Here is a 26,662-nt window from a genome sequence, read left to right as displayed (position 1 = left end):
GCATGTGCAGTTTATACCAATGTCAAAAGGAGCAGTCTCTTTCAAGAACCAGGTTGTTGTTAACAGGCCTCAGGCAGGTTGTTGATAACTGGCCTTTCAAATATTATTTTAGATTCTGTTTAAGTCAGTGGAGTTTCTGTGCCTGAGAGAACTTGGGCTTGTGAGGGCCTGTGAGCTGTGATTGTAAACATGCTGGTTATGTTCAGCAGCTGTGCAGAGGTTCTGTGTTATTTGGAGCCCGATGTCACGAGCTCCTGGTTTGTGTTGACAGTTCTTCACTCTGTCAGTGGCTTTATTGCACTAGTACTAGCATTTGCCTTTTTGAATGTGTTTTGTTGTTTTGTTTTTTTGCTGTTGTGCAGTTTGGTATTGGAGGATTTTTCTGCATGTTTCTGGTCCTGGATTAAATGGATGTGGAATCTCTGCAGTGTGAAAACTCCTGTAGCATCTGCTGTGTTTTGGTACAATCTGAGACCTTAAGTTGGCTATTGAAAGCAAGTTTCTTTTCATATCCAGCTTACATAAAAAATCCCTTTACCCTCATGGCTGGCATCTTCCCATCACAGTATCTGAGGGATAAGCAGTGGTTTCATGGAGCTGGGGAGTGAATTTGTGAAGGCCAAAAGCAGTGATTTGCAATTACCTGGCATGGGATGTCATAGGTGCTTGGACTTCGGGTTTGCTGCCTCTGCTGGTAAGAAAAGGAACTTGAAACTTCTGAGGCAGGCACTTCAGCACTGGGGGTGCTGAACTCACTTTAAAATGTTATAGATCTTGTGACCTTCATGCATGGTGGGCTTGATCAAGCTAGGCAATGGTATCACACAGTCCAAAATAACATCTGCTGGCTTGTTGGAAACCGCTATCCCAACTGGCTCCTTGTTTTGCCCAAGTGCTGTCTGCTGGTTTGCTCACTGGCATGTTATAGACCTACAAAAGAGCAGCTGTGAGATAAGATGCTCAGACTGGCAGTTTTCCATCTCCCTTACCTAGAAAAGGGGAAAAAGGAAGTCTCTTGCATCTTCCATTTCTCACTCGATGGGCTTCTGTTGAACAGCTGCTGCAAGATATTATTTTAAAAATCTATCTATAAAAACCCCCCAGTAAACAAAGAAGCAATCCCAAGCAAGCCCAGGAGCACTCATATGCACATGGCTTTATAAGATAAGGATTGTATCATGCATTGCTGCTAAAATGCATGATTGTTATGCCACACAGTGCCTCTGTATGAGCACACACAGTGAAAGTGGTTGGAATAGCTTCCTTTGTATCTGCTCAACTGAAAGGCAGTGATTGCGTCGGGCCAGAGCCAGGAACAGAAAGAACTCACCAGTGCATGGTGGTGCAGTCGCGGCTTCTGTGTGGGATTAGAAAAAAAGGACAAACCACAGGGTAAAGTGAGAGCACTGAAATTTTTATTTGTTACCTCTAGGTACCACGAGTTTGACATTAATAGGCAAGACCAGTGAATGAGCAGCAGTACATTGCATTCAAACCTGAATCTCCAAAGCACCAAAAATTGAGCTAGATTTACTTCTTAATCCTATAGTCAGCACACTAGTCTGGAGCTGCTGCATCTCGTGTTGTCCCTAATTTAGTAGTACATTTTTATGCAGTTAGGGGGCATGAGGAAAGAGTCAGTTGTGTAGTACCACTTCTACATCATCATAGGACTACAACATGCACATTCTACTATGTGGCCCAAGCAACAAGAATACAAGTAGAACAGTTACGGGTGGAGACAGGTTCATGTTAACACCACCTATGAATTTGTAGAAACCTTTTTGGACAGGTACCTACAGCAGTTCATCAATTTGTGTGGGAACGTTACACGCATGCACAAGTGATACAGTGGAAAACATAGCAGGAGCGGCAGCAGGACGGAGGACAAAGGTGAAATCTGTGATGGGATGCACTGGAAACAAGACCTTCCTCAGCTTTCTACAGCAAGTCTCTGCTCTGTTAGCGAGGCCTGCTGGGCAACAGTTTTGTTCTCATGGCTGCGGAGTTTTGATATGACTTCTAGAAACGCCATGCTCTGCACTTCCTTTTGGAGAGGTTCTGGAAAAGGAAATATTAAAAGAAACAGTGCTTTGTATGAGATAGGCAGAAGAAAACTGGGAGAAACTTTTCTACTAAATCCTGTACACACAAGCACGCGGCTGTGAGTACGCATAATCTGGTTATTGTTTACTTTTTTGAATTGCTTTTGTTGATGGAGAGACAACTTTTCAGGGCCTCCAGCACACACAAACTCCATGGATTTCAGGTCATGATGAATGATCAAGCTGCTGCATAGCAGTTAAGAATATCCACCTGAATTGCCTTCCAAAACAGGTGCTTAGGAAGTATTTTTAGTGAAAATACTTTTTTGGTTTATTCTTTAAACTAGCCTGACCAAGTGAGCTGGCTGTGACAGGCTCACTGCATCATTTGTGTGTGTCAACTCTTACTGGTTGTGTGGGGGTGTGAGATGGGTCCTTAATGGATGTGTCGCCACCTGGTCACTGTTTGCTGTCCCTTTACAGCTCAGCTCTGATGTTAATGCAAACAAAAACATGCATAGCATTGCTCAGTGCTGTGCATATGGATGCAGTGTTTATGTTCTGCTCAAAACTAGGAGACACTGTCTGATGATTTTGATCCTGGATTGAATGTTACTTACTTTTTGTATTATTCAAGAGAGGTTGGCAGCAACTCATAAAATTGAGCAGAAATTGTAAGAAATTTGACAAGTTTTCTCAAAGCCCTGTACACTGAACATCTCATGGTTTTGATCTAAAATGGTTGGTTTTGTTACATGCTTCTCTAGTGAAATCCCACTCAGCAACAAGTACATATTATTTTGCTTTCCACATGTTGCTGGAGGCCTAATCTCTGAATTTCCTGGGAGAAAACCCAACCATCTGTTTCAGATAGCTATGCTTTATGCTGTGCTATTTACTTTTTTTTTAAAAGCAAGCTCTGGCATTTGTTCCCACCCCTACCTACTTTCTTGTTCACATGTGTTTAGTTCTCATGCAGTTTAACCCCTGCCATGTAAGAGCTGGCACTCTCATGCTGCTGTGGACCTGGGAACGTGTATGTACAGACTGATGTCAGTGAAGCTGGTGGGGTGTTCATGCTATGTATGCACTTCCTGCTTTCTGATGAGATATCAACATGTTTAAGCAGGTATTTAAAGCACTGTGCTTTACCATGGCTGGTAACATCCAGTTTCATGGAGACTCTTGCCTACAGAAGACTGTGCTAGCTAAGAATGCTCTGATTTGGATGATCCATTTTCCATTGTCCTCATTTTTCTTTTCCTATACATTCACTCAGTTGCAAGAGAAACTTCCAGATGGAAAGAATCATATAAAAATAGGTATCTGTTAACTGCTTAAGACCATCTGAAGTTCAACAAAGGCAAATGCAGAGTTCTTCACCTGGGGAAGAATAACCCCAGGCACCAGCACAGGCTGGGGGCTGGTCTGGAGAAAGCATCTCTGTGGAGAAGGACCTGTGTGTCCTGGTAGTCCATGAGCCAGCAGTGTGTCCTTGTAGCCATGAAGGCCAATGGTATCCTGGGGTGCATTGGGAAGAGCATGGACAGCAGGTCAAGGGACCCTCTGCTCAGTCCTGATAAAGCACCATCTGCAGTGCTGTGTCCAGTTCTGGGCTCTTGAGTACAAGAGAGACATGGAGCTCCTGGAGTGGGTCCAGTGGAGGGCAACAAAGATGATAAAGGAATGGAGCATCTCTCAGAAGGAAAGGCTGAGGGAGCTGGGTCTGTTCAGCCTCAAGAGGAGATGACAGAGAAGGAAACTCATCAATGTCTATGAATATCTGAAGGGAGGGTGTGAGAGGACTGAACCGGCTCTGCTCAGTGATGCCCAGCAATAGGACAAGAGGCAACAGGCAAAAACTGATGCAGAGGAAGTTTCACCTGAACATGAGGAAGAACTGCTTCACTGTGCAGGTGATTGAACACCAGAACAGATTGCCCAGAGAGGTTCTGGAGTCTTCCTCACTGGAACTTTCTGGATGCAATCCTGTGCCATGTGCTCTAGGATGGCTCTGCTTGAGCAGGGAGGCTGGACCACTGTGGTCCCTTCCAACTTGACCTATTCTGTGAACACACAGATGTTGGCAACATCAGGTTAAATGTGATGCCAGATACCCCATAACAAAGCATAGTAACAACAGCAGTCACTGGAGAATTAAATGAAACCAGTACCAGTGGAGCTGCTTCTATTCTTTATTGAACTACACTAGGGTCAGTTACTTCAAAAATAACTACACAGGTCTGTTCACAGTAGAAAAAGGAAATGTGGTTCATGATGTGGAGATGGTAATGAAAACAATTTAGAAGCAACAGAGCTGTAAGAGGTGCATGTTAGTATTTTCCCTTGTAAAGAGCAATCAGATCCTTGATTCTCCTCTCCTTGGTTAAAATAGTAAACTCCCTCTCCCCAACTTAGAAGTTAATACCAGGGTTGCTCAGTTGTTATTCTTGTGTCCTCACTTTTCACACAGGTCTGTTCAGCAGGAAGCAGGGCAGAACACTGGGTTAGTCAAATACTGGGCCTTAACTTCACAGCTGCATAATGCAGTGACATGCTGCTGTCTGTTCTCTGGGAGCAAGGGCAAGGAGCCTTATGCCTAGGCAAAGCTTACAGTGCTGTGGCAGACTGAGCTCTGCCACTCAGATAACCCTAAAATAGCCCCCCTAAGATAAGACTGCTCTGTACTCTGGAGACAGGTATTTGACTTTAACTCTGTCAGTCTTGCAGGTAACAAGATTCAGGAAGGGCAAATGCAACTGTCAGGCAGATTTTCTGAAGATGATTATTTTAGTTGGAAGCAGTGGAAATAAAGATCAAGACGGTGAGGCTGACTGTGAAACTTTGGCAAAAGGCTTCTGCTCTAAAATGCATGGATAGTCCCAAGCATGAAATGGCTCAAGAAGGTTGTGAGTAACAACTAAGTTTACATGTCCTAGCATTAAAGTGAGTGCCTACTGAGAGCTGAGGCTTGTTAGCAAATTTTGAGCACAATCTTTGCACACGGAGATGTGTATACTCTCTAAAACCGAGTATTTGTTCCTATAAAATGGCAGGAATAGAATATTCAGTTGCATGGCTGTACAGGTCTCCAAAATTGCACTTGCAGTAGGCATGGTGAACTCTGTTTAAATAAAAAAGCGTGTTTGTTTACAGAGACAGCACACGTTTAACTGTGGTAACTTTTAATCTATTAATTGAATTGCTGTAAACTACCCTCTAGAGAACCTTCATATGTTTCACACTTGGCAAGTTGTGCAGACAGGCTCTGATTTTCCCCTTTTCTGTAATTATTCCAGTTCTTTGTCATCTTAGTTGACTGTAAATGCCTAGACCTTTATGGAATGAAATTTGTTCTCTCTCCACAGATTCAATCTTTCTTAAAGAACTGAATGAAAGAAATGTAGCAACTTCTTGAAACCTTGAATGAAATTTCCCCATGACACCTTGCTCTTTTTTGTTTTGTGGTTTTTGTCTGCCCACACACAGATGGGAAATTGCAATATCAAACCACAGCCTGCTTGAAGAGCCTGTAAACAGCCTGACCTTTAGCAGAGGGTGAGCTCAGAGAGATGAGAGTTTACAGTGTCCAGCACTGATGTGTGTTAGTGCACATTGTGACTGGTGGGCTGAGCATGCGAGGGCTTGAGGGAAGGAGTTTTCCTAGTGACATAAATGTAAGGATCCTTCCTAAAGCACCATCACACATCAATTACAGGGAACTTGCAGCTAGAAATGAAAATTAAATTCTTGTGATCTGCATATTTACAATGACAACTTGATATTTGTATAATTTTAAATGCTTTCATTTCTTTCCTGTTAAAGTTTGAGCTAGTTGCATCCTGCAGAAGCTAGGGTCAAGTTTTTGCAGTTAATATCCAAAACTGAGTTAACAGCTTCATCCTTGACACTATACACTACAGAGTCATAGTAAACTGAACTATGTGTGTTTATATCCATTCTGAACAGAGAACCAGTCACAGTGTGTTTGCACGTGATCTGGGTTCAGCTGTAGGACAGAACTATATTGCGTACATAAATCTTGGGAAGCAGCCTCTCCTGAATACTCACCAGATCCTATAAGAGCACAGATCAGCACCATGGAGTTGTATTTTATTTCTGGAGCACTCCTGTCGTCTGAGAGCAGTCTGTGTAGAATCTGAACAAGCTGAGCATTTTCAAGATCCTTTTCAGCAGTGACTGAAATACAAGTGAAAATTTGTAAGTCTGGAAGTGCCACTTGCTTTGACGCTTCCGTGAGTTGTCCCTTTATTGAAACATGATCTCTCACCAGAGTGAAAGACTGGTACATAACGCATTGGTATAAAACTCAAGCACATATTTGATGGAATGATGAAAGATTCACAGCTCTTACTATAAAAATGTGAAGTTGTCCAACTGCTTGAAAGGACAATCACAGGTTTAATGATGAAATCCAGTTTAATGTTCAGTAAGCTGATGGAAAAGCCATGAGGCTTCCTAGCCATTTAGGCCAACACCTGGAATATTTCAGCTTTCAACACTTCCATTGCCTGAATTTGCTTTTGGAAAGTCTGTCTGAGTAAATAAAGATTGCGTAGTTCTTGATTCCATGGTAGAGGGAGCTCAGGGTCCATTATAAAGCCTGTGGAAAACTTTTCAAGATCTCCATTTGAGTTACTGCCTCTGTAGCTTTCTAATATACATGTATTGAATTCGGCTCAACCTTTAAATGCCTGAAGACAAGACAAAGGGATGATTCATGTTAATAGGAACATCTTTCCTTCTATTTAAAACAATTCCTTGATGTATTGGCAGTGATTCAAAAGTTGAACAGAGCATTCCTGTAGTACACAATGGCAAGAGATGAAATAAGGAACAAAAATATGTAAGGTTGTTTGTTTAGTTCCTTAGTTAATAAGAAAGTAAACAGGATAAACAAAACCTCTGTTGAGCATTTACTTTACTGTTTCAAAAGCTGAGGTACTATAAATGCAGGTCAAGGCATGTAATCATATCTGCCTACATATGGCAATTCTTGCACTTAATCCTGGGTAATTTAATGGAGACACGTTGGGGGCATTAACCACCTCTGTGTATTCTCAAGTTCTTACTTATTAGGTAAGTGGACTCTTCATTTTGAAAAGCTCTCTCAAAAGCAGATTAATGTTCCAGTGTAGGAATGTGGTCAGGTCATATAGTCTCTAGTCTAAGATATGTTTGCTTTCTGAGTTTTACCCCAAATCTGAAAGTTAAGCTGGAGGGCCTTTCTAGATCACTCCACCACCTACCAGAATGATGGAGCAGATCCCGTATAACCAGCACTCTCCAGTTTCCTGCATAACATGATGGCTTGCCTGTGTCTGCATGAAGCACAATGGAAAAACTGAAAGGCAGGTGGAAGGAGGAGGCTATTCTACACTGCATTCTCCTTCCACGACTTCTCCTGGGCACAGACTGGAAAGGAAACAGGTGGAGTGAACTCCTGGGATACTCACCTAACTCTAGAGCCGCTATCAATGCCAGTGCAACAAGAGCTTCGTTTTGCATTATTACGTGTTCGCTGGTCGCCATGGTTACTAAATGCTTGATGCCACCGCTTTGTACAATGGTCCTAATTACATCCTGAAATAAATAACGCAAAGATGACAAAATTCTGCATTGCATACAAACTATATTAAATAAGGGAACTGTCAGGAATGCTGTGTTATCTTTGGGTAAGGGTACTTGTTGGCTTTGTGCACATACAATCACTTTATACATCAAGGTACAGATATGCAGGCCACCTGTTACTGCTCTGCAATTCTAAGATACAGTGTGTTAAACCAAGGCAGGTTGTTGCAGTGTGATGCCATTTCCTGTTTCACCTATCCCAACCCCTCAGGTGTGCCAACCTTTCCCCTTTTGCCCTCCTCCTACGAGCTGTCCATCAATCTTAACATTCCAGCAAGGGCGTCGTGTGGTTGGCAGAAGTTCAAAAGGTGCCCCTCAGGTCCGGGCTCATTGGCCTGTCCAAGTGTCTTTATCCCTCGAGCCTTCCCCTCCTCCCACCTGGTTGGCCCTCACCTGTCCCTTCCTCTCCCCCTGTCCCCGGGGCTTAAAAGGAGACGGGACCATGCGGTCGGGATTCTATTGGAGCTGTTACAAGATTCAGAGGTCTGTCATCCTGGAATAAAACTCTGGATTAAAACTCTTCAATAGAATCCTCTCCTTTCTCTTCACCGTCGCCTGAACCTTTTCCACCAGAGGTAAACTGAGTTCCTACTATGCCTGGATTTGTTCCGAGTGCCCAGCTGCAGCAGGTAAACCCATAACTAAGTTAAGACACACATAATGAACTCTTTTCCGGGTTATATGGCGTAACTCAAGTTCTCATGCTGTGCCATCAATCATCAAATAATTAGGGGTTCAAAGTATCCAACTAACTATATGGTTGAGGTAAGGAAACACACAAACATAGTTATAATAAAGTTATTAAATGCTTCATCTCTCTCCACGAATTTTCAGAGTTTCTTCAAAATGTTCAGAGAAGTGAGATCACAAATATGACACCTTACTATGTAACAGAAATGGTGTACTTGAAAAGCTGTTTAGATATAAGACAGGAAAACAAGCAGCGGTATCTTATTATGGAATTTTTCTTCAAATACAAAGGAGGTAAGGAAAAGGTATGTATGGGACATCAATGCGTTGGTTTCTGTTCTAAAGCCAGCTGTTAAAGCGAACTGTTGTGCAGTACTGCTGCCCAGTATCTAGGAACTTAAAATGTTATTTAACTGGGTTAAATATGTCTAAAATAGATAAAAATACCCAGCTGGGATTCTGTTTTCAAGTCCAAAATTTGATCCAACTTATGTGACAAGAGATAAAGATTATAGCAGACTAATACTCTACAGGTATTAGTTGTAATTTCACAAGTGGTTGTGCACCTCATGTTTTCACCATCTTATATACCAAAAATAGTTGCAAATTGTTTGCCTGAAAATCAGGTAACTTGGCATGCTGAAAGGAAACTGTTCAAGGAAATGTGGATTGTTTTTTTATTATTTTTTATTTGTCCTGTGAGTGCACAAAGGTTTGAAGTAGCATTAATTTCTTGAAACAAGAACACAATTTAAATTTTTCATCTATTTCTTAAATTTCCATTTAACACACATCCCCCTTTCTTACACTAGCCACAGCCAAGATAGTGAGATTTATAGTCTCACTACTGTGAGACTATAACATAAATTTAAAAAATAAACATCTAAACCTAAACATAAAGTACCATCTGAAATACCTTCAATCCCAATCTCAACAAAAAAAAAAAAAAAAAAACCAAACCAAAAAAAAAAAACAAAACAAAAACCAACACTCCAAAGTAGTTTTCAGACTGAGATAATCTGGGAACTGCTAAGTTTTATTTAAATTGGTGTGGAATTTTGGGTATATAAGGCTTAGGAACTAATCAGCATCTTTGACATCAGAATTTTTAATATTGTAGGTGAACCTCACCCTTTAATAGGCTGTACTGAATAGATGACAGCCATCAGGTTTGGTGCTAGTGTGGCTGAAATCACAGGTACCTACTCCAGTTTTGTAGAATGACTAAAACTGACTGTTGCCTTTGTAAATATTCCCCCAAAGCATTTAAAGTTAAAAGCCAAATTCAAACCTTATGTTGTTAAGAGCCATACAGCTGTACTCATATTCAAACCTAGAGGGCAGCAAAAGCTTAAAAATCCCTACCCTCTCAGCTCTGTTATCCTCTTCATGTCAAATTTCCTCTGTCAATACATGCACACAACAAAAATTAATTCACCTGTGATAATGCTGTTAATTTCTGCCTTAATATCTATTTGATGTAATCAGTACTGTCTCCATATTTAGAATTGAATTCTGCTGTCCTATAGAGAATATTAGTCTCACATCTGTGGTGGTGTTTGCCATCCATGCATACATGTTGGGGACATTGGGGAGGGGTGCAGAAGAAGTGGGAACCAGAAAAATGAACACTGATCAGTTTTAGAGGCTGAACATAAAATGGAGAAGGGGTTTTAGGCAGAGACAGTGATATTAGCAATCAGCAAAGATTTGAATCCCTGTGAGGCCTGTTGATTTGTTCTTGGAGACACTCAGTACACAGCAGGCCCCTACTATATTTTTCACTTCATAAATACCATGGATGAATGAAGAGGTCTATTATTACAGTCCAAGCTCTCCAAATCACACTTTCTATTTAAGTTCAGTAATGCAGCCTATGTTCTTATCAGTGAACATGCTGAAGGAAGTCTGAGCCTGAAATAGCCTGTCTCCAGAGATGTGTTTGTCCTTCATAAGGCTGCTTTGTCTAATACTCAGCTGAACAAGAATGACGGACTTGGACTGCTTAAGTAAAGATATTCGATTGATATGAAAGTGAAGGGAGGGGCAGATGAATTTTTCCTAATGTTGTACCTTTTGCCATATGCAAGCAAGCTTTTGTTAGAATTTGGAATAAATTATCATTTCTTATGATCCATCAGAATATTAAAAGTTTGAAATATGCTGTATGAAGAGTAGGGAGACAGACTATTTCTGGATCTCAGTTTAATATAAATATATAGCAAGATCCTAACTGAGTTCACTGATTCTTCATATATAGCATCATAAATACAGAGAGAATACAGCATGCTGAACTTCTGCAGGATACATTTAAAATAAAAATGAGTCAAGCCTTGGGCAGAGGAGATGTAACACATGAATACAAGCTGGCTCACTAGAAGGATTGCAAGGTGGAGGGTTGGTGACCAACAGGAAGTGCACAGGTAACTCTTGGTTCTGACAAGTTGACCTTTTTGTCCGCTAACTTACTTTTGATTTGCTGTGTCGTATAAGTGCAGAAAGTAGTCTGTTGGACTCTCCCATCACACCTGCGTGATCCTTGGCTTCACACCACTCCACCAAGCGTTCCACCAGTTTTACGTTTTTGCCCAGCTGTTCAGCTGCTTCTGCTACATGGTGCCGGAGCCAACAACACAACAAAAAGGTTGTCACTTTTTTAAAGCAAGTGCTAGAAAAACAAGCTGAAAGTTACTAACTTGAAGGAGTTAGAAGAACTTCACTAGCTTGTACTACCAGTGGGAAAAGTCTAGGTTGCATTGAAGCAAGTAAAGCCAGTCAAAATGAAAAGAAATTAAAAAAAAAATCTAGAAAAACATTAATAATCCAGTTTTTGAAACAACTTATCAGCCCAGTTAATGAAGCTTGTGCACTGATGAAGAGTAGGGAAAATACAGGTGATATCACATCCCCAGCTGAGCTGTGAGCCAGCTAAAGAATTAAAAACCAGGAGGGACTGCTGCCAGAAGGGAGCACTGTGGTCAGTCAGATCAGTTTTGATAGACTGTAAGTCACATAAGTTTTTTCAAAAAAAGTCTATTTTGCATCCAATGCTTTGCTAGATCTAGAATGGATCTTTTGAAAAAATCTGTAGGACTGAGTCAAAAATAAATACACAGCTAATTTACCTCATGAACTATTTCTGTTTTTTTAGCAGATTTCTGATTTTATAAATCCTCATCCTGGAACAAGTTGGTAACTAAAAAGTGCTTTTTCAGAATTGCAGTCTATCAATTAATAGAGTATTATCTTGTTCCAAGGACTGAGGTACAGCCAGGGAATACAGTAAGTGAACAGCAAAACAGGAGTGGTAGCTCAAAACACTCACACCTCAATACACACTTGTAATGTGACAGTGTAAAGAAGTTGAAAAATAAGCATTTGACACCTATTTGGAGGGTCCCTGGTAGTCAGTTTAGGAGTTCTGAAAAAAAAATCAACCCATGTTCCTCTCCTTTTGCATGTGTATTAAATTGATTCCATGACTTCAGGAATGAAATTTAGAAAAGCTCTGCTTCTCTCTTTTAAGAATCTTGGCAGCGTATCACAGACTGAACCAAAGAGAATCACTTAACATAGAGAACAGTTTATTTTTACCTTGTGCATCTATTAACATTCTTAATGTTCCCAGCAGCTTGAACTGAACGGGGGGCATCTCCGATCTGAGAAATTTCAACACAGCTTCTGCAACGCCAGCTGATAGCATCTTAGCCTTATTTACAACTGCATGAATAAAGAACAGGGATTGATCTCAAAAACATTTCTGGAAGATGCAGTTAATTTCAGAGCTGGACTGGAAGCAAATTTTCAGACTTGGTTTGAAAAAGAGGTTGTGAGCACAGACTTCAGGAACAGTGTGCACTGGTGATACTGTGTTGTGGAAAAATGTCACGATTCCTGTGAAATTAACTGCTTTTTAATAGCATGCACATCTAAATTTCTGTATTCAGCTTGAGCACCACCACAGGGGTAGACTCCTCCCTTTGGTGTAGGAAAGGTATCTTCCACAAAATGCATCAGGCAGGAGCCCAGGCTAATACTTGCACCCCCAAATAGGAGGAATCTTTGAGTCCCAACCACACTCTTCAATTTCTCACACGCAAAGGAACTAACTAGCAAAGCAAAGCATCCAAATAGCAGAATAACCCCTTATCCAGTTCCAATACTTCATACAAATAACACTCTAGCCTGACATGCCTGGAGTCTGTAGTCTTTTGTTGCCTTCTTCCCCTCTCCAACCTCTCTTTCATCCTTTCCACTAGTCCATGTTCTCCACTTTCACAGAGCTCTCTGAAATGTATTTAAGGTGCAAACCTTGCCCAGTAGTGTACTTGGAAAAAAATAGTTATTAGGTATTTGAAATAGTGTTTTGACACAGAGCTCATCACTGAGGTCAGTTATTACTTGCTCGTTTCTTTCTAACGTGTACAGGGATGGTGATGTAGGTCTCTGGCAGACACCCTTCAGCACAGGCTACAGGGAAGCTGACTGATGGAAGTGAAAAGAATGACTCACCTGAGAAAGGTAAGCAAATGGAATACTGCTAAACCTCAGTGGGTTATGTATGCATGATCATTTCTAAAAGTTAGGATTTGTCAAAACCAAAAATAGTAAAATAAGACTATGTGAATGAAAGACTTATTTTTGGCTTGGCACAAGAAACCATACACCAGTGTTATGGATTTGATTTGCTGTTTTGTGTTCATGCTCTACCTTTATGCTTGGGTAATCAAAACTCACACAAATCAAGTTACTAAAAATGACAAAATTAGCATTCAGCTTACTGCCAACAAACAGTAACTAACTGCAAGAGGCTGGCTATTCTGTCGGTCTACCTCCAGCTTTAATTTGGCAACTTTCAGTGTCTTATGTAAGATGCAGTGTTTTAACAAAGTGGACACTGTTCTCTGGTAGGAACCCTCAGCAGTGAGACAGATTGCAAATGAAGCAAAAAAAAAGCAGAAAGAAAAATAAATATGCAGTGCTCTGGACAAAAAAGGTTGAGAAATCATATTCAAGGCCTCCTCAGCTCCTCACCAATTACAAAGCTGCCCTTTCTTTGGTGGGGGATACTGTGGGATCAAAGTGGCAAGGGACAGTCACTATGCCTGTGATGTATTCAGAACTGCTTTTCTGAACTGCTGTGCAACAGACACAAAAGCAGTGATGGGCCAGAATGAAAAGCAGCAGTCTGACCTGCCTCTGGGACTGTCAGTCAGTGCTCCCACCCACATTCCCTAGGGGGTACAGTGGGAGAACAGAATTTCACCTTTGGGTGGTTAGCAATGCAAAGAGAGGCTTACCAGGAATAGCCAGGTTTCTGAGAGCACTCAGTGCAGCATGCTGCACAGTTACATTTCCATCCTCCACATGTCTGTCTAGCAGATCCATCAGCTTTTGAACTATGCCATTATCCACCATATGGATGCAGTTTCCGTCTGTGCGAGATGTAACAAGTCATTTGTGAAGGGAAGATTATTACTAAGATTTTTACAACAGCTTCTTATGAATAGAAGGGTTGTTTCCTTGCTCCTTTTTAGTTTTCATTGTTGAGAATTTGACTACCATCATATATGAGAATTGCAGTGCTCATGACAAACAAGAGTGATAAAAGAAATCAGAAGGCAGAAATCTCCTTTACCCCTCTACACATGCAAAATAATATTTTTAAAGTAGGTTTAAGGCTTTTGAGGATTGTAAAGTTTAAAACTAGTGATGTTGCTGTGTAACTCAACAGCAGCTTTACTGCAACATAGTTCTTGTTTGCAGCTCTACAGACAGAGCATGATAGAGGGGCACACATAAATTTACTTAAGTTATTTTGGCATGTTCTTACCATTTCTGGCAAAATTTGCAATAGCCAGTGCTCCTGCAAGCTGTAGCTGATGACTATTGGAAGGAATCCATGAAAGTACTCTTTGGAACACACTGCCTTTTCCTCCTTCAAATAACTTTTGCATGGATTCATCTGAGGTAAAAAGCACAGAGAGTCAGCAAGCCAAAGTGATTGTTAGAGAAACTTCTCTTTATATTTGTGAAGCTCTCCTGGTTCCACTACAATTAATCTGCCTGGTGTGCAGCAGGTCACCTAGGCTATTTAGAAAATTAATAAATAGTGAAATTCAGCTGCCAAACAGTGCTACAGGTATCTGCTGTTGCTTAGCAGAACATAGTGACAGCCCACCCTTACCTCCAAGCAATAATAGAACCATAAGATCAGAAGCTGTTTTAAGCTCTGCAATATCATCCTCTTTGTCACTGTCCACAGTCTTCTGGACAATCTCAAGTAGGCACTCCACCAAACCTGCTTCAACCAGCTGAAGTTTAATGACATCTGGAAAATAACATGGATAATAGGAGTCAGAATCATTTTAAATGCATCTATCCTACACACATAGGCAGGACAGACTGTAAGAAACAGTGATGTCAGTGTTTTCACTGACAACTTGTGTACATAAAACCACAGGTTCTTTATTTGAAATTCTTATGGCCAACTTCTGTTATTATTCATCTAACAGGCTCTCTGGCTCTGGACTTCCTTTAGAGCACAAGTCATAAGCTGAAGGTGTATGGAGCTCTTCACTTCTAAAAATGAGGATATTTCTCTACAGCAAACTTCTGGCACCTCAGTCATGGCACAGCAGACTCATAAGGACTGTGCTATGTTTATGCTTTCCAAAGACAGACAGTATATCTGCCATTTGTTGAAAGGGCTGCAGGAGGAGTGCAGAAAGGTCAAATCCAAAAGGTTGGGTTGGCAGAGAAGTTTGTTCTGGAAACTGATGAGGCAAACTAATTTCTTAGTTGTTATTCAAAACAAGGCTTGAGAAGGTAGTATTTTTTTTTTCAAGTGACATAAAATCTGGGAACAATATTTTTTTCTCTTTTTTCTAAAATAACAAAATATTTAACAGATGGAATCTTCTTTGGAATCTTCTTTACGTGCCTAAACTCCCTTTCTGTTAAGAGGGAATGGCAGGCTGTCTTATGCTATGTGAGGTCTCTTCATACATGGAAGTGATTCTGGTAGTTTTTGCAGGCTGATTTTGAAAAATAGTCACAAAGCTCTGCAGAAGTGTGCAAAAGTGGATTTCTCTCAGTTTTCTACATGAAATGGTATTTTTGCAAAAAGGTGTTAACCCAAGTTAAAATATGTTTAGGCCAGGGCTTTGGAAATATTTTTTTCATACAGCTTACAAACCACACTTGGGAGAGGAAGTGTGTTTCATCTCTGGTGAAGGATGTGTTTGACTCTCAGTTTCCTGGTGTCACTAGGCTTTTTGCCTCAGTGAAATTCATTGTTCCTTTAAGAGTGGCTGACCTTCTCATGAACTTTGTAAGGAAATGCAAAATCTCCAGTGGGGATTTTTTTTTAAAATAGGCTCTTTTGCACTGAGGTGCTTTAAAAAATAGAGAATACCCTTAGCTATAGAATACAGGGTTGCAGATGTTCTGTGATTTGAAATTGCTACACCAGCATGCTTAATCAACAAGTAAATTAGAAAATGTCATGGTTTGACACTGGCACAATGCCAGTGCCCCCGTGAGAATACTCTCTCCCTGGTTTCTGCTGTGAGATTGACCAGGAATAAGCAAAGCAGGCTCCCACTTAGAAGAGAAAAAAAAATTTATTAACTAAACTACAAGGGAAAGGAAAAAAAAAAAAGAAACACACAAGGCAAATGAAAACTTCACAAATACATCTCCTCCTCCTCCCCACCAAATCCCCAATACAATGCATCCCCCAAGTCATCGACTCTCGGTCCGGCACCACCCTTCAGAACACTCAATCCTCAGTTCATCAAGAGGAGAAGGAGTCCTTTTTGTGCCAATGGTGACCTCTTCCTTTCATGTCCAGCGCTCTCACCACTGAACATGGACCAGAGCTGCTTCTAGGGTCGACTTTTAAGGATGCTTTGTCCCACTCCAAAAAGGCACAGTCTCAACTTTGGGACATCTGTCCCCCCCATATTTTTCACCCCCTGGGGCCAAGGGGTACCCACACTGAACCCTCTTGGTCCTGAGGCATTGCCTCCCCCTAGAATGCAGTCCCTGTATCACAAGGAACATGGTTCTGTCCATGGCTACACAAAAAGAGTCCAGCATAAGCCACTCCATCATCTCTTCCACCTGAGTTCTTCTCTATTTCTCTCGTGGCCCATTTCCACTTATCTCATCTCTATCTCTCTTCTCATTCAGCTCCAGGAGGATTAGCATTTGTAAGGTTTCCATCATCCAAGAAAAGGGTTAAAAATCTGAGGCTCTGTCTGTCCAGAACTCCCATGGCTGCCCAGCTGCACACCCCCCCCCACTTTCTCCTTCTCAGCTGGCCACTATTAAATTTCAAGGTGGCACAAGCACAGACACAGGCTCTCTCTCTGTCTCTCCTGGGGGGGCTGCCCGATACCTCCTGGTGCTTCTCCCACCCTTCCATCCTCGGGGCCTCTTCACCTCCCTTCTCTGTCCAAGGTCTGGCCTACCTCTCCCGGCCACATGGCTGCCCTTCCCCTGCCCAGCCCGCAGCTGGGCCGGGGCAGAGACCTGAACTCTTTCCCCGCTGGAACCCAAGAGAGCCTCCCAGGGGAGAGCCCTGCTTTAACCCCGTGCTCTCAGAGGTGGATCCAATGTCCCAATGGCCACATTAGGCGCCAATATTAAAATCTGAGCATCCATTGCCCTAACCACAACATCCCAGAAAACATATTTCCTGTCAAACCACCACGGTAAAAAACCTTAAAACGCCCTAACCACCAAAATCCAGACTCTGCAAATACTTAATTGAGATGTTTTTCCCTTCTGACCTATTGCTAATTATCTACAATGAAAAGCACCTAAACAGTACCAGCAAAGTGAACTCATTTATGTATGCCTTGAATCCACAGTGGAAATGTTTTTCTGACTACCTTTCAACATCTGAGTCAGGGTCAGCAGCAGTGAATTTCTCAAATCTTATTGCAACTAAAAAACATACTCTAAGAAAAATTAAGCATTTGAACTGACATATATCAAACACACAAAAAGTTCAACCCTATTTTGTGTCACTCTGAGGATGGAACTACCTTAGAGAAGATTTTAAGTTATATATTTTGGAAAAGATGTGCATTTTTAGAGCTGAAAAAAGGAATTGATTTTCCATGCCACTTAAAAGTCAAAAAACCTTTTTAAATTGAAGTGAAAGTTTATACTGACTTACATAAATTGAAGTGAAAGTTTATACTGACTGACTTATACTTTGTAAAACAGACACACACAGAGTGTGCATGCACAACAGAATAGGATGAAACATAAATCTGAGTTTGCAGTTCTATCTAACAATCTGTTCAATTAAAAAAAAGCTTTAATGCTGAAGTGGTTAAAACAAGGTTAGAGAGCCATCAAATACTGTGATGTCTTCCCTACACAGAACTGCTTCCCACAGTCCATCTCCACCTCTTAACTCATTTCTTTATTTCCATCAAGGGCAGATGATACATTGTACAAGCCACCTTTGTTTGATCCCTTGTTCCTCTGGAGGAACATCCCGGACGGGTGACCAGGGGTGCACATCAATTCCTGCTCTGGCTTGAGCAGTGAGTCAAACTCCCAGGGGCTGCCTGGGGCTATGTAAGATATGCCACCAAACACCCAAATTAAATTCATATGATCTCTCAATGAACAGTAAGGGCAGAGTGTCCAGACCTTAGCTCTGCAATTGACATGCCCCTAGCAAAAATAATGTTATAGGAAATGGAACTGCCAGTGGCTCTGCAATTCCAGGAAACAATGTCCTGGTGGTCCAATGGTCAATGAACACTTGAGCCAATGTTTGCAGACAAATGTTATGAAGCTCTCTAAAAAGCAGCTTTTGATATTCCCACTGTGGGCAAAGAGCAATAAAATATAACATAATTGTATACAGAGTGAATCAGTGATGGAATTAGCATCAACAATGTCATATGCTCAACAATTAAGACCCATTCACTTTTCATGACACCACAATCACAAGGATCAGCTGTGGTGGCTTTGGAAGGAGACAGCCCAATACTCTGCATTTTGTGCCTGAAAAACACACCGATATACTGAAATAAAAAATACCCACAAGAGAATGAGTAAAAGATAGAGTAAGAAAAAAAAATTCTCACCATTTTCTGCCAGGGGGGCCAAAACTTCAAAAATCATCTCTTTTTTATCATGCTCTATTTGCTTCTTGAACAGTTTCACAAGCTCTTCAGCAATGTTTGTGTAGGCAAACTGCTCCTTACTTGACTCTGTGAAGCAAAAGGAGAAAATCAGTATAAAGTAAACAAATCACATAAGAAGGTAGAACAACTTTTTCTCTTTGTTACCAGGTTTATTCAGCAAGATGACTAACTGCTCTTCATAGACAAGAGCAATAGACTCATGCTTGTCACAAAATGAAAAGATAAATGTCTAACACTTTAAATGTGCTGACCTGAATTAGTTATGGTTAAGGCTGTTAAAAATATATAAATATATGATTCAAGGCTGTTTGGTCTGGTTTTGCCCACCAAAATATAAGCTAGCTCTAGCAACAGTAATAGTACAAAAAGTAGTCTTTGATTTCTCTCATCTTAAGAGAAAGAAGAGCAGGTTATATACTGCATTTTCTATGGGAGAGATGAAGATTTGCACCAAATGCTTTAATATTTACATGGTCTCATGATGGTGACATTTCTTTTGAAATCTGTGTGTGGCTGTTGCTGAGCCATCTCATACTGCACAGATACAGCATAAAGCAGTTTTACAGATGGGCGAGGTTCCTACCAGATTAGCCAGCAGGTCTTCAAATGTACACTCAACAAAAGCATCTCTTATTCCATTGCCTGTATCATATTCCTCCTCACTGGCAGTATTACAAGGGCTGCAGGTGGTAGGGCTGGTGTTCTGCATTCTCCAGTTGCCACCTCCTGAGGGCCATCTGTAGCCAGAAAACCTTCCAGCACCTTTGCTATTCTTCTGACAGATGCTTAGGGATTACTTTACTGTAGAACTGACCCCAAGGACTTGGGAAAAGCATGAACTGCAATCCTGGACACTTTTGTGCACATCTCATAATTTTCTCTCACTGTGCCTGGTTGCATAGTATATTCTATGTGGATTTTTGATCTTTCCAGTATTTTAGCAGATCCATCACTGGTTTGTGCCCTGCTTTGACACAGAATTAGAGTCATATAATGCTTTTCAAGGGATTTGTGCAATGCTGTTGTCTTGTAAGTGATGAAAAATGATAACCTCACCAAAAAAATTCCCCGAAGTTACAAGGCAAAAATAAAATAATACAGTTACAATGTGATTGACTACTGCTTAAGGGAGAATAAAGTATTACAGAGTAAATTAATTTTGTGCCAGTCTTAAAGAATGAGCACCTTTTCAATGTGTATGAACTGAAGGGAAGCAGCTGCTGTAAAGTTTTTCCCATGGTTCTCATTACTCAACAAGAGAGAGCTGGATCTTTCCAAAGAGGGGAAGGAAATTCTCAGTGAGTCTACCATTTATCATATTTAATATCATTATGGTTTTGGTTGTATTTAAACACTAGAACTTGCAGTGTATGACTGTTACAATTTTTGCTGTGCAGACACAGTACACAGTGCCCAACCTGCAGACCTCTGATTCGTTAATTTCTTTAGTGCTACCTTGATGGCTTTTTCAGCTATTGATTTGTTAAGAAGAATTGTCTCCTGTAAATAAATTTATTATGTGTATGATCAAACTAAACTAGGTAACATGATACTTTCTCTGGCCTTGAAATCTGTGAACTCAGGCCACCAAGTACTACAAATTCAGAGATATATTTTTCATATTTTGAACTGCTAAATGTTCTTAGATGATATTGTAAGTGCTATGTATTATTTACTCCAGTGTAAATAAAACCCCAACTCATAAAACTAGAATTTCTCCAAATATGTTAGCAAAAGAACAACATAAACCACAAATGTTAATAAAACACAGGCCTTAACAACCCATTGATTTACACATGGTTGAAGTCCAATGAAAACTGATCTGCTTGAAAAGACATCAGATCAAAGCAGGGCCACAAACTTCAATTTAAATGGAGTTCTAACTAAAATTAACATCTATTCATGATTTATACATGGAGGTATTTAGATTAGAGTATATTAAAATTCTGTACCTAAAATAATACTGTATATGCAGATTAATGACTATGCCTGCCTCAATTTCATTCAGAGATTTTCATGAGCCAAATTTAATCTTGATAAAACTTTGTGGAGCTATACCAGGTTACAATATTTATATTATTAACAAATAATTCACATTTAGTAGCAGTGCTATGGAAATACTGTTTAGATGATTTAAAATGTGCTTAGTTGAACTGAAGCACAGTAACATAAAACATAAGGTTGAATTAAGTACCCAAATAAATTTCAGTTGCTGAAAGGGGAAAAAGAAGAGACAACTATATATTCTAGAGAAAATAAGCAAAAATTACTCATCTGTTATTGTTGAATGTACCAAAAGAACTTGAACAAGCTTCTGGTAGTCTTTAACTAAGACTTAACATTATGAAAACTGGATGTAAATTTGAGATTAGTATCGTGGACTTACCGAGTTCTGCTAAATTGCCAAATGCAACAAGGCACATTTCTGTCAGAGCTGCATTTTGGCAATGAATGCCCAACAATTTCACTAATGTAGGAATAACACCCATATTGATAAGCTGTGACTGCAAGGTATCTACATAAAAAGAGAGTACAACAGTGAATTAGCATTTCTCTTCATAGTACTGTTCTTTTAACCAAAAAAGCATTTTTTCACACAAAGCAACTTCTAGGCTAAGAAACATTAAAATTTCTGTCTCCTCTACTCTTCAGACTAGGATTTGGTTCAGATTTGAGATATGGACTCATAATTCTTGTCCCTGGCAATGGAGTGTACTTCCAGAAATACTCTTTCCTGATCTGTTCATAGGGTATAGTGAATTATGCAGCTACTGACAATTTTGTGGTTATCAGGTTCCTAATAAATGTCAGGTTTGATTCTGGGCTCACTGAGACTAACTGACTGAAATTGACCTGAACAAGGTCAATGAAACAGTGATTTATCTGAGAGCTTTTTCTATGTACTCTTTTTAAAATTAAAGATCAAAACTGGAAAATTAAAATTAGAATGAATATAAACTGGCACTGAAATAAACATGAAAAGTTTCATAAACACAGGAAGTCACAATGTAGATTATGAAGAGCTTGAGAAAAAAGAAAGTTTAATAAAGACAAAAAATGGAAGGTTTAAGAAAAGTCCTTAGAAGCCATTCTGATAATTTCTTGCATAGGATGAAAGTTTATAGTATTTACAAGTAAGAAAAGTATTGCTCCTAGGTGTCTGCAAATAGAAAGATGCTCTGATGGTTAGGCAGAAACATGATTGGTTTAAAAGATTATTTATAACAGTATTTCCTCTTACACATTTTACCTATAACATAGCAAAGAAGAAAAACATTGTTTCACAGTTGAATAGAATGAAGCAGACATAAACATACCAGATGTTGTTTAGTAATTTTCCTAAGCATCTTTTTTTCCTTTGTTTCTAAAGCACTTCTACTATGTTTAAATGTTACAGACTCAAAAGACAAGGATCCAAAGCCCAGTGATGTCAAGAGAACTGTATTACTTAATTTAGCTTTTGATCAAGCCCTGCTGGTGAGTTCTGGGGTGGCGTGGGGTTTTTTTTGTTTGTTTGTTTGTTTGTTTTTTCATTTGTTTGGTTGTTGGGTTTTTTTTAGTGTGGTTTTCTTGTTAAGGAATTAATTCTAGGCAACTGAAATCAGTTGGAATTCTTATATCTGTGGCATCAGAGCCATAAAAAAAGCAGATTTTTACAGGGAGATAAAACCATATGACATCTGAAGTTTAGCAAATTTAGAATCATCTCTTTTTCTCAAAAAACCTTGAAATTTTCATATAATGAAAATTATGAAAGCTTCCAGAATGTTTAGCTCATTTGTATTCAGTATAAAATACTTTGATAATAATTATGAATTAGGTGTACCAAGTAATTAAATGGCATGGTTATTACAGGTTATTGGGGATAAGCAGGAATCCTTATGGCTTGACATCTTTAAAAAACTGTATTACTTACCAGTAACTGAATTTCCTTTTTTGGGGGGAGGGATTACCTCTTCCACAGATTCGTGGTCTTTAGTGAAATTTATGAGAACGCCATGTCAGACACCAAAGAGCTGTTGAAGTTGTCAAATTTCAGGTAAGTACAAATTGTACTAGCGCATGCATTGAATGCCATTTTACCTCTGGCAGATGTGTGAGTCACTACTACACCCTCCTACTTCATTCCAAACTGACTGGAAAAAATCTGTCTTTCAATAGGAAACCTGGGGAAAGAGGGAGATGGAATGGTTCTACAGAGAAAATTGTTGTGTAGGAGAACTCAAGTTACTGGTAAATAATCTGTTTTTGTCCTTGGTTTGTGATTGTCCCCTGTAAACACTTAAAAATTCTGAAGGAAAACTGGTCGTCATGGAGAGTGGGAGAACAAAGACACAAACCACAAATGCCATAGAAAATTATTTGGAAAGAAATTGTTTTGTTACTAGACTATACCTTTGGTCACTCTAAAAATCTTTTTATCCAACTGTAATGGATGAAGAGACAATCTCTGTGGACTTCATTCCAACATGAGAAGCATAAACTCTCCATTTTCAGCAGGTTTTTAGTTCTGCTGTCTCTTTCTTAATACAAAATATATAAAAAGCATGGAGGGAAACCACATAATCTTTGAAAGGAAATAGGAATCTTAAGAGTCAGATAGAAAGATATATCATTGTTCAAGAGAGCACAGAGTGCACTCACTAAAGGACCTCTAGAATTTCCAAACTAAAAAAATGAAAGAAGTCATACTCTAAAAAAGAATAATTGTATTGGGTCAAATGTCAGGTATTATACCAGACTCCATACCAGTCTGATTTTCCCAGAGTAGAAGGATGACATCTGAGTGCAGGAAATATCTACAGTGATAAGAATGGCATTACAAGAATTGACAATAAGGTAAACATTGCCTTAACAGCAGTAAGTGTTAATTTAAAACTTTAATTTTTCTCCTTTGACAAAGACAGGGCAACCCTGTGAGTCACAAAGGAAGCAAGACCTTTGAAAATAAAAGGCTGCCAGCAGCTATTTGCAATGTTTAAACTTAAGCCTGGGCTTGCCATACAAATTCTAGACCTGACATTTACATCTGTCATTATCACCAACAGGAGGCTCTTTCTCTAGCAAAGTCTATTAAGCATATAAGAGAAAAGTATCAGGCATCTCACTGGTATGGAGACCCACAGCACTTTTTAATTCAGATAAATTAAAAATATCCAAGTGGTTCCGTCTCAGCTGGAGGAACTGCCAGCAGTTCTCTCTCTGCCCTAGGAAAACCTCAGACTAGGTAACTTGGACTAATTGTGTATCTTGGCCTTTCACTGCAGAAATTGTAAATGCCCCACTAGAGCAGGAGACCATTTTGGGGAAACATGCATCCATCCTACAATCAGTTGCCTGACACAGGACTAAAGTGAGCCATGATGCCAGGCAACGTTGTTTCAGGATGAAACAGCACTTCTGTCCACTTCCTAAGCAGAACTTTATGCACAGAGAGCAGGAAGCATGAAAAACTGAATGCCTCTCCTGAATTTATGACTTAAAGCCACAATTTACACTGCTATCAGGTGTTGCACTATGTCTGTGTGTTCTTTTGGGTTGAAAAGCACTGACAGTGATGCTGTACAGATGCATATACAGGTAGATAAAAGGCAATCAATACATGCGCCAGCACAAAGAATTACCTACCTAAAACTTGAATTTCAATGGCTCCATGTCCTTCGGTGACACACATGGAAACTCCAAAGAGTAAGATCTGAGGAGAATATCCCAAATTGAAAACTTTATTGGGGACATTTTAGTTAAAAATGCTGATTTAGGCTAATTCATGATTTTGAAAAGAGTTTCAGAAAACACCTCATCATTTGTGTCCCATCAATAACTGTGATTATAATACTGAAGGAAAACTAGTTTTGTAGAAATTGATGGCATAATTTCATACTCTAGAGAAACCTGCTTGCAATCCCCACAGCTATGTTAAATCATGACAGAACATAAAAGTGATTCTATTGATTATCTCACTGTGGTAGGGAACATACTTTTATCTGCTTTTGCATACTTTAGGTTACTTTGCAATTCAGTATATTTAGGTCTTGAGCATGCTAGGCATCTCTAGCTGTGGTGTAAATGAAACAAAATGACAAGCATGAAAATTAGCAAAGGTAAGTCTTAGGAGGAAGCATTACTGAAATATTGCCGTCAGACCATAATAATGGTGCCATAAATCTCCCTTTCATTTCTTGCATATTTACATAGCTTCTGCAGATGGTCAACAGTGCACATCAGACACCAACATTCATTCCAGTTGCTAAGAGTTTTGTGAGAATAAGAAAGGCTCAGCAGTTGTATGATTTAACTTCAGGCTGTCACATTTTACAAAGGTGCTGAAGGAAAGACAATCTCGACAGACTGAAGTTTGCTATGAAATGAAATGAGGCAGCAATCTATAAAGGTAATTATTTTTATCTACATATATATGCTGACATATGTAAATGTACGTATACTTTCACACATGCATACTGTATCCAGTTAACTCCTGATCTCCAATTTGACTATCTAATAAGCCAATTGGCCTAGTTCTTCCATAATTTCTGCATTTCTTTAAAAAGCCTTCCTGGTTTGTTTTAGAGATCTCGAGAGACAATTTATGGACTGATCCCATTTACTTGCAAAAAGTCTTGCCTCACAGGATTATGGGATCTGCAGAATAACCATTCATATTTGTAACTCTTTTACATGAGTGTTTGCATATGATTGTTAGTTTTATTAGATTAGTTATTAGTTTTCCCCTCTTTATCCAAGCCTGCTTTGCTTCTTGCTCTTAAGCAGATTATTGGCTACACAGAAGCTAATAACTGAAAGCAGGGATGAGCTATTTGTGTCTGATTGAATTTGGATAGTAAAATAAAATTATGACAAAAGGGTTGAGATAACCTGGGCTGAAGGCAAAGGGATGTGTTCCATCAGAAAAAAAACCCTCTAATTTCTAGCAGTACAATTAAATATCAGCACTTTTTTTTAAGCTTAAAAGAGCTGCAAGAAATGCCAAAGTTTGAGTTTCTTGTCTTCACAATTGTAGTTACTATTGAAATGATAAGATACCAAGGAAGCAAAGAAAGAATTGAGAGACAGTAAGCAAAAATAATTCCTGAACACAAGCAGATGACACAAGAACCTTGTAAAAGGATTCCTATTTTTAAAGCTTAGACAACACTGTTATAACTGGAGTTACAATTTCAAGCTGAGTGTCCAGAAACTGGATGAGATAGAAGAATGCTCCATTAATTTGTTCTGTTTAGGAAAAGGAAGTCTTCCTTGTAGCTGCTCCTTAGTTGCCTTTTTTGTAAAACTCATATGTGATAAATCCCTTAAAGTACTCCAGACTGAGTCTCTCATGTTTAAAAAAATAAAGCAGTTGATAGTTACTAATAATAAAGTAGTAGCTATTGGAAAAAGAGGGCAATTAGCTGACTGAGAATGGCAAAACGTTTGGAATCAACTACGACAATTTATATAGTCTTTTGCTCATAAAATGCTGATGATTAGAAAATATTAGGGTGCTCACAGATAATTAGATGCAACTAAGAACCAACTGTGGTGTAATGGTCCTTATCTGGATAGCGAGTACAAATTAAAATAGTGCAAGTCATTAAGAGCAGTTAAAGAAGTCTTCCAAGTCCCCACCTGTAACTTTTTAACACAGCATGCCAAGCTGGAAAAGATTATAGAAACATGAAAAGAGAATGTAGAAGTGCTATTGCAAAGACTGAAACACTTCTTCCTTCCCTAATATATTTTCTTTTATTTTTGTCCAATTGGTTTCCATAACTACGGACAAAGAAATCTGTGACTCTAGGCTGCAATCCCTTACTGCTCATCCTTCAGCAAAACCAGTGCAGTGTTTTATCTTCTTTGTAAGTAGCTGGGATCAAACCTTTGCAAGTAAATCCCAAAAATGGTATTCACTAAGTTGTGACTACAATTAACTGTCAGGGCAATCTCTGTTTTGATGTTTAACAGGTCAGCAAAGAACTGCATTTAGTCAGAATATTATTCACCTACTGCTGCAATGCATGGAAGTGTGTGGTTGACTCAGGCTCCTAGATAACACTGACTGCTGGCCTGAAAATTCACGGTGGCCCACAGGTGATGTTTTTA

The 26,662-nt window shown here is 39.5% G+C and overlaps 1 protein-coding gene across 4 annotated transcripts in view; it reads right to left on the bottom strand.

The window, feature by feature from the left end:
• Window positions 1-1,393: 1,393 nt before the first annotated feature.
• Window positions 1,394-26,662, bottom strand: part of RAP1GDS1 (Rap1 GTPase-GDP dissociation stimulator 1) — a 92,617-nt gene continuing 67,348 nt past the window's right edge. For all 4 annotated transcript variants that reach the window (XM_071431664.1, XM_071431665.1, XM_071431666.1 and 1 more), the window contains 10 exons: window positions 20,952-21,080; window positions 18,506-18,631; window positions 14,575-14,718; window positions 14,221-14,352; window positions 13,688-13,822; window positions 11,982-12,107; window positions 10,857-10,996; window positions 7,523-7,649; window positions 6,117-6,245; window positions 1,394-2,061 (listed from right to left, as the gene is read on the bottom strand). In XM_071431664.1, coding sequence (XP_071287765.1) covers window positions 1,934-2,061; window positions 6,117-6,245; window positions 7,523-7,649; window positions 10,857-10,996; window positions 11,982-12,107; window positions 13,688-13,822; window positions 14,221-14,352; window positions 14,575-14,718; window positions 18,506-18,631; window positions 20,952-21,080 — 1,316 coding nt within the window. In that variant the 3' untranslated portion in view covers window positions 1,394-1,933. The remainder of the gene's footprint in view (window positions 2,062-6,116; window positions 6,246-7,522; window positions 7,650-10,856; window positions 10,997-11,981; window positions 12,108-13,687; window positions 13,823-14,220; window positions 14,353-14,574; window positions 14,719-18,505; window positions 18,632-20,951; window positions 21,081-26,662) is intronic.

The sequence above is a fragment of the Agelaius tricolor genome, unplaced genomic scaffold (genome assembly GCF_023055355.1).
Source record: "Agelaius tricolor isolate 1412-34295 unplaced genomic scaffold, bAgeTri1.0.p SCAF_8, whole genome shotgun sequence".
Taxonomy (NCBI): Eukaryota; Metazoa; Chordata; class Aves; order Passeriformes; family Icteridae; genus Agelaius; species Agelaius tricolor.
Note: the sequence above shows the minus strand (reverse complement) of the source record. Positions and strands in the feature narration are given on the sequence as shown.